This window comes from Mastomys coucha, unplaced genomic scaffold (genome assembly GCF_008632895.1).
Source record: "Mastomys coucha isolate ucsf_1 unplaced genomic scaffold, UCSF_Mcou_1 pScaffold16, whole genome shotgun sequence".
NCBI classification, from domain to species: domain Eukaryota; kingdom Metazoa; phylum Chordata; class Mammalia; order Rodentia; family Muridae; genus Mastomys; species Mastomys coucha.
Genome location: NW_022196898.1, coordinates 37,139,395 through 37,147,875, shown reverse-complemented (window position 1 = coordinate 37,147,875; position 8,481 = coordinate 37,139,395). Strand labels below are relative to the sequence as shown.

The window sequence follows — 8,481 nt, the reverse complement described above, 5'->3', positions numbered from 1 at the left end:
GCCTTTCCATGCCCGTCCCTCTCCCTCCCCAGGCCAGTCCAAGGCGTGCAATTGGGGTGCTACTCCCCCCAGAGAATGGGCTTCAATGTCTTCATGCGAATCCTCAGCCTTTTACTGCCTCATCTACTACCCGCTTGCCACGTCTGTAATCCATCGCCAATTGAGGGTCTGATGGCCACCCTCGCTCTTCTTGTGGATCTTACATTTTCCATTTTGGCTCTACCGTACATTGCACCAGGACCAACGCGCAAAGATAGAAAATAAATAGGGCAAAATTTCCTCAAAGAGAAGTGATCTGTAATCTCAGCACGGGGAGGTTGAGGCAGAGATATGGATTGGAGACTCTATCTATCCCTGACCCCTCCCACCGAGAGAGTCTTTTTGAGTTCTAATTCCTCCCAAACTGTGATCCTACTATTTAGGAGAGGCAAGGGTCTCTTTTGTCCAAGGTTTTCAACTCAAAACACTGAAGGGAAGCTTGTGCAGTCTGAGTCTCCTGATAAGGGACAATGGGCGAGCAAAGGGGGCCTTCTTTTCTGCATTTCAGGAGGATGTTTCTTGAACCTATCTGCAGCATCAAGATAACCACAGCTGAGAATCCTAGCTGCTTCTGAGACTCGGAATTCGGCCAAGTCCTGGAGACCTTTAATAGGTCACTCCCTCTATCCATGTTCCTCCAGGCTCCGAGGCACCACAGTGCCAGTTCGGGAGCTGGGTTCCCCAAGGAAGATGTCCCCTCCAGCAAAGCTCTGTCCCTGTCCTCAACTTCCTCCACCTGGCTCTCAATCTAGTCCAGCCAGACGGTCCCTCTCTCCACTAAAGAAGCGGAAAGGCGCCAGGGAGTAGCCAGTGCTGTTGGGCAACATCTGGCTTCTAGCCTCGAAGTCCTCAGAGCAAGCCATGGGCCCCATGGGCCCCAGGAGCTGCTCTGTGTGCCCGTGAGCTGTCCCTTCGTCCTCCTACTTACCCTCTGCTGGGTCCCTTCTGTAAAACTGGCTGAGATACCTAAATCCTGCTGGTCAGATTAAACCAGCCAGTTCCTGTAACCAGGGACCTTTAAACACTGGGTCACCAGCAGTCCACTCAAGGGACCATCATTTTAACCATTGGGTCTGTCTCTCTGCTTAGTCCCGTGAATAGTCCAAGACAAAGCCAGACCTGTGTACTGCTTGCCTTGCTTACATGGAAGGTGATGGCTAATAGGTTTAACTTAGTGCTTCTCCCCCAAAATAGGAGAATGTCTGAATGTTCATTGCTATTAATGCTGCCTGTGGGTGGGGCCAGCTTGAGATAAAATCCACAAGCTGTTTCCCTACCAGAAGGATGATAGCAAGCTGAAGCAAATAGTCATATCTCTCCATGTTCTAGGACATCATCAGGACAAGGTTTAGCCAGAATTTTATTTATTTTTATTTTATTTTTATTTTTATTTTATTTTTTTGTGAAACTTCTATGTTGTCTTAAGGCTCTTTTCTGAGAGAGGCTCATCAATTAATTCAAGTCCTGAGGGTTAAGCCCAGGGCCTCTCATAGGCTGGACAAGCCCCTCTACCCCAGACCTCTTTTACTCCCCCCCCACCTCCAGACCTCTTTTACTTTTTATTCTGGGACAGGGTCTCGATAAGCTGCTCAGGCTAGCCTTGAACTTACTTTAGCACAGACCAGCTTTGAAATTTTGATTGTCTTGCCTCAGCCTCCCAAGTGCGGAGATTACAAGCCTGTATGCACCCCCAAACCCAGCTGGGGGAGAGGTGTTCTAAAAGCTCTGACGGCTTGAATGCTTTGCCAGAACTAAGCCATGTCCAATGGTGGGGCTAGAAGGCTAGGCAGAGAAGAGGCACACCCTACGCTGTTTCCTTCACCCTCGCTTGCAGCTCAGAATGATGTGCCTGGAGGGTTTGGGGGTCCTGGAGTTCTAGCACGCCTGCAGGAAAAAGGGAGCTCTTCCCCCAAATATTCTCTAGGCAGTCTTCTCTCTGGGCATGGCGCTAAATACAATCCCTTAATCCACCCAAGGAAGGCCCTTTACTACATTTCTCCACCATGCCCACAAGCCTGTAACCGTTTCTCTGCATGCCACCTCATGCCCTTTCACAGGATGCCTGACACACATGCCACACTAAACTCCTCTACACATGCTGGCCTAGCTTCCTAAGAGCATTGGTTTGCTCTCTCCACAAAATTGCTTTCAACACCCCACCCCCCTCGAAGTACCTTTCTCCCCTCTCCCTCCCTTCCCAACACCAAAAAGTTTGGAGGTCAGGGCTAACCTTGGAGAAGAGAACCCTATCTGCTAGTAAGATGTTTCCCTTCCTTCTCACCAATTTTTACCATTTCCTGCTCTCTGCAGAGACTCCCTGCCCTGGAGTCCTTCAAGCCTTGAGGTAAGAGGCAGCTGGACCAGGCAAACTTTTCCTCTCAGGCACTGCTGTATTTTTGTTGGGAAGGGGAGAGTCACAAAGGTTTCCTTGCTTGATGTGCACTCCCACCCCATATTCCTAATGACCAAATTCAGACTCAACTGGACTTTCTCAAAATTAACCTTAAGGGAGAAGTGAACACACTTTGCTCGGTTCTAAAAAAAATCCCCCACACAGCAGATGCTGAATAAAGTCCTGCCACCTTTTATATTGACTTTGAGCTTTTTAGGGGCAGTTCAGTCTGACAGTATCCAAATTAAGGAGAAGAGAACTCACAGAAAATAGCCCACCACACATAGAATGCTCTCCTCTGCCCAGTTCCCAAGGAAGGAATTTTTGTCTGGGTTCACAGGACAAGCTGGCATCCTATTGATCCTGTAGGGGTGCAGGTGAATGGCACCTTCACCCCAGTGTAAGTGGAACCTTGCTATGCACAGAAAGAAGCAGAGGGCCTTCTGCTCCTTTTAACTGGGGTCAGTCTGAGTATAAATTACATTCTTCCCGTTTTAAACAAGAGACCCCTTCAAAAGTAGCCCTCAAGGACAAGTTTTTTTTTTTTTCTGATGTATTCTTTGTCCACAAACCAAAAAAAAAAAAAAAAAAAAAAGTAGGTAAGGTTCATGCAGAATTTTGAGAAACATGCTTGTGTCAGAGGAGACAAGAGAGTGCAGCACTGGATGCAGCAAGTCTGCAGGACTCCTAGCTGGCTACAATAGTTCCAGAGGGTTGGGATTGGCTCACCAGCCTCAGACTCCTAAGGAGCAGAGTCCTTTCTGTCTCCTCCAGCACAAAGCAGTCTACTCTCTGGTGGCCTGTGGATCTTACTGTGACTACTTCTTGGGAGGACATTTTAAGTCTTTGTGCTAATAGGAATCCGTGGGTGTTCCCGGAGCCTTCATCCTTTAGGGGGGTCCCTAGGATCAAACCCAGGACTCAATACATACTAGGCAAGCACCCAAGCATTGAGCCACAACTACAACCGAAGCCAATGTCCCCTATCAACACAGCTGCCCATCTATTGTCTCTGTGTCTGAAGGGTCTACAGACATGGAAGCACAGGCTCAGTTATGCTGTCTGGATGGGACCTTTTGAGTCCCTATGTAAACTTTGGCAGTAAAGCACTTTCTTGAAATAGTAAGATAGTGCAAAAGGGACTTCTGCTTAGAGAGTATAATAAAAACATAATTTTTCCTTGTTTGCAAGGTGGCTTTGCCTTAAAGATACACTCAGAGCTTCATCTGAGGGTGTACTCATCTCTGCAACAGAAGCTAATTACTGTGGCTACTATTAAACAGTATTCTCTTATTGAATGTCTGCAATGTCTATAGCATTGGGACAAATAAAAGTAACAGTTTGCAGTTAGAAATGCACAGATGAGGTTAGGATGCCTGGAGACTCGATTTACAGGAGGTGGCCCCTAGGACACACCCTTTCTGGGAGTGGGAACATTTCCAGCCTCTGGAAACAGCCTTCCCAGCATCTCCTGGTCTGCTCCCAGAGATGAACCCACAGACTCACATGCCTATGGCCCCAGTCCTACAGTGCAAGGGAGATGAGACACGGTGACTAAGATGGCAGAGGGCCAGCTTAGTCATCCATAGTTCCTATAAGATCTTCTATGGTCAAAAGCATGAATGTGTAAAGCACACCCACCCTCAACTCAATCACAGGCATGCACACTCGCACCTATAAACTCAGACAAATTCAGTGATAAATTCAGGGACAAGCCAAGCAGTATTATCTCCCAATGCTTAAAGGTGCATGTGCCCACTCAGCTACTTAAGGACCCCAGCTTCCCCCCACCCCACCCCATCCATTCCAATCTATACTGCTCTCTTGGCTCACCTGTCACCCCCTTAGCTATCTCTGTCCCTTTCTCAAACCAATCACTTCCCCAGAGTCAAAGACCTCCACCTCCTCCTCAGGAAGCTATGGAAGAAGAGGAAGGGTGCTTTCCCCTCTGCACAGAACCAGACACAGGGTGGCCTTTTGTCCCCAGGCTGTGTTGTTTGCATGGCTTCTTAGCTTTGACAATGCAGGTCTTACTACAATATGGACCAAAATCAAAGGCTGAAGACTAGAAGAGACAGGAAGGAGTCAGGTGGAGAGCTGGGGTGGAAGAGGACTAGCATCCTTTTTTCCCTCCCCCACCCACACCACCATCAAAGCAAGGAATGGAATAAATACCCCAAAACCAGAGATGCCGGCCACCTATGATGACATCCAAACAAACCGAACCGGGAGGCTGCTTCTGGCTGGCTGGCTGCTTCTGTGGAGGGAGAATGCAGAGGTTAGGGCTCGGTTCTCTTCCCTCCATCAGCAGTCTCCCCAGAATTCTCCCATCCCATCGCTCCCCAGTTCGATCCTCAGGGTTCAAGCTCGCCCACCTAGCTCAACAAAAGACTGGTCAGATACCCTGCCAGGTTTCTCAATCAGTTCTGGACTTGGGTCTCACCCACTGCCTTGACCTCACCACTGTGTACCTCCATCCAATCCTCCAGGTCCAGTGCCTGAGGCGAGCCCACCTGGAGGAGCTCTCTCACAGCAAGCTAAAAGCCTACCACCCTCTCCTCACAGATCTCTTGGGCTATCACAGTGCATACATAGGGCTATATTTCTGTTTGCCCTATAAACTGTTAAGTGCTGTCTGCATCCAAGATATTCTCAATCATAACTAGGCCTGGTGGAACACAACCTGTAATGCCAACATTCCATAAACTGAGCCAAGAGGAAGTTTCAATACCTCGTCTTAAAAATCAATAACGATGAATAATATGATCCTTGCGATTGTATCCCCCCCCTTCCTTGCCTGTCCTGTCTGTAAATCCTTGTGTCTTTCAGGATCCAAAAAGACATGCCATGGATATCAGTGTTCTTCTTTTCATGTACACAAAAGGCACGAATACAAAGCACTGCGTATTATTTAATGTTCGGTGAGGGCTCCATACACATTTCACAGTGTTTTTCTACTTCTTCATATTCAGATTAAATTTAGGGTTTGGGAAACAACATAGGTAACTCCTTAAAACATTCTAATGAAATACCATATCAATTATTTTATTATTTAATTTTCTGCATAATAATGCAGAAGAGTTTGGGAGGGGAAAGAAAGGGGAATGAGGAGTGGGAATGTGGGAATGAGCCTTACACCCAAGCTGGCTTTCTAGGAGTGTTCTACGAACCTCTTCCTTCCTTCCCACACTCAGTGCTCAGCTGACCCAGCCCCACTGCACCAGCCCACTCCACTACCCCTTCACTGGGGGGTGGGGGGAGGACGAGTCAGAAAACTATTATCAAAGAGGACCCTCCTCTCCCATCTACTGACAGAGAGAAGACAGGTGCTACAGCAGGTGGGAGCCTCCCACTTCTTTGACCTGATTCAAAGAGAGCTCAGGGGTCCCTGTAGCTCTCCAGACACCCCAGGTTCACAGTGCCCAGGGCAACTGTAAGAAGACAACCCAGGGTACGTGGACATATGTGTGCACATGTATGGTCGGCCGTTGACAGCCTCAGCCCTCCTAGGAACCTAGCCTATAGGGCACCAGGACTGGTCTTTTCTGTTCCAATCTCTACTGTTCCACATAATTCCAGACTGTGTGCCAAAATTACAGTGTGGGTGGGGACTCAGGGCAGTAGAGTGATGGCCTCTTCCTTACATCCTGGTACTCTTTTAAAAATTAAAACAAAAAATCAAAATCCACTCCAAGACAGAGCAACCATGTTAGGGTAAATGTGAAGAAAGCGGAATCGAGTTCCCCCAGCCCTCACTGGGAACAGGGTGAAGAAGAATGAAATTAATATAAATTCTGTAAAACGCCCCCCCAATTCTGGTTTCCACCTTCCTAGAAACATAGGATTTTTCCCCTCACCCCAAAGTCCCCCCAGACTTGTTCTTGCCCTAAAACCCAATCTCTGGGACAGAGAGGAATAAGGCAGAACAGGGGAGAGGCCCAGGGGTCCAGAGTCAGAGCCATTTCCCTTTTCCCTGGTGTCTGCTCTCGGCTCTCCTTCCAGCCTCCCTCTGCTGCATTAAGATGTTGGCCATGTCTGGGGGAGTGAAGGGAGGGGCAGATTAATAGGATCAGTAGCACTGTGACCCTCCCCACCCTCCCACCCCCAATCTCATTGACTAATTTACTGTGCTCTGGGCTGGCAGGGGCTGGGTAAGGGAGAGGGATCAGGGGCCTCTGGCCTTGCTTCCAGCTCCTGATAGATGCCCTGGATGCCCGGGAGGCAGGAGTGAAACCCGGTGGGCAGGAGGCCAATTCCACACACGCCTCCTTGTCGCCTGTTTCCTTTTTATGGACACCCCCCCCCCCCAATCTTTATCAGCTTTTCTTTCTGTGGTACCAGTCTCCATTAGCCAGGAAGAAGGCTAGATTTGGATGTCTTGACTCGTTTTCTAGAGTATTACACCCCCCCCAACTCCAGTCCAGACGCCTGCCAGGGCCAGGTCCCTCCCTGCACCCCGGTGCCTACTTACCTTGCCTCTGTGCTGCGCTCGGAGAGGCCACACGCCGCCGCTGCCGCCCGCTGGTCTCTCCTAGCTCTTCTCTTCTTATGGAGTGGAGGATGCGGCTCCAGTACCGCTGACGTAGCATCTCTTATCCATTCAGGAATTTCGTTTGCTTCTTTCTTTCTCTTGCTGCTCTCCCTGGAAAGCCAGGGGAAAAAAGGGGGACGCTGCCCCTATCTGGGACCATGCCCACCACCAAAATAACAGTCTGTCCGAACCGCCTGAGCCTCCTCCTCCTCCCTTCTCAAACCTCGCTTGCGTGTGTGTGTGTGTGTGTGTGTGTGTGTGTGTGTGTCTTTGTCATCCCCACTGCTTTCTGTTGCCTTTTCTAACCCAATGCAGGAAGAAGGGGCCAGGGGACACTATTGTTCCTCCAGGCCACCCTTGTCCCCAAGGAAGCAGGGGAAGAGAATGAATGACAGAAGTACCCTTGTCCCTGTCCCCAGGCTTCTTTGAGTTTAAATTCACTTTTGAACTCGAGGCTGTGACTGAATGTGTGTGGGGCGTGTAGAGAGCGGAGCTGACAGGGACTCCAGAAGATACCCTTTGCCACTTGAGGTTGGGGTGCCCAGTCCCTCCTTCCCCAAAGCTCCTCAGGCCACCAAGCCCAACCAACTGGATTAATCACAAATTTAGATCTTGGTTGTGAAGGAATAAGTGGCCACCGGGAGATAAAGGCTGAGACCTGGACTAGGGACAGGGGCCACCAGCTCTTGGATGTCTAGACAGGAGGGGTGGGACCACAGGCTCGAAGTGGGAGATAAATTATCTTGTTCTTAGAGAATGATTTGGAGGTTGGTTTCCAGGGCTAGGGTTTAATATTTGGTGGAAGGTGAGGCCCCAGCTGTACAATGGTCGGGGGCTCTTGTCTTTCACCCCCCACTCACAGCCCCTCCCCTTCTCTCCCTCCCACTCTTCCTGGCCTGCATGGGAACTCTGTCTGAGCTCAAAGTGACAGACAGCAGGCCTGCATGCTAATGAAGTTTGTCTCAAGTTCATTGTCAAAGCCCCCCTCCCCATGGCCCCCTTCCCTTCTCTCTCATACACAAATCTCCCTCCAACTTTTGTCCCATAGATCTGGAGGCCACTTGAGTCTCTGCTGGCTGGCTCCCCTCTCTCCCCTTCCCCCACTGCTTTCAGTCCCCCCTTCTCTTCACTACTTTCCTCAAATGGGGAGTGTGTGAGGGGCTTTCTTCTTCGGTGCCTTCCCAGGCACCTTCTGGCCCAGGCATCCCTAAGCCCCAAGGAGGGAGTCTGAGGGCTGAAGTGTCAGAGTCTTCCGACAGTAGCCCTTCCCCATTCCATAGTAGAAAGCTGCCCCCCTTCCAAGTCCCCTATCCCCCAACTCCCAGCCCTGTCTGGACCCAGTCTCCCCATTCCAGTCCAACTGCCCCTCCCCCACCCCTCCCATTATGATTATTTCACTCTCCCTTGATTACATCTGCTTCACTAGCTCAGAAATAAAGATCCTTTGAGACTAATTTTGCACCCCCACCTCTCCCCTCCCCTTTCCTCTAGCCCAGGCTCCCGTTAGCTCCTTTCTCAC

At 49.8% G+C, this 8,481-nt stretch overlaps 1 protein-coding gene across 9 annotated transcripts in view; it reads right to left on the bottom strand.

Moving 5' to 3' along the window:
* The window catches only part of LOC116093114, a 23,499-nt gene extending 15,736 nt beyond the window's left edge, over window positions 1–7,763 (bottom strand). For 4 of the 9 annotated variants that reach the window (XR_004119630.1, XR_004119631.1, XR_004119633.1 and 1 more), the window contains exons 1-2: window positions 6,903–7,763; window positions 4,607–4,688 (exon numbers count right to left, since the gene is read on the bottom strand). Coding sequence is in view for 4 of the 9 variants with exons in the window: in XM_031374347.1 (XP_031230207.1) it covers window positions 4,607–4,688; window positions 6,903–7,020 (200 nt within the window). In the remaining 5 variants the exon portion in view is untranslated. The remainder of the gene's footprint in view (window positions 1–4,606; window positions 4,689–6,902) is intronic. The other 5 variants (XR_004119629.1, XM_031374349.1, XM_031374347.1 and 2 more) reach the window with 4 other exon arrangements.
* Window positions 7,764–8,481: the final 718 nt, after the last annotated feature.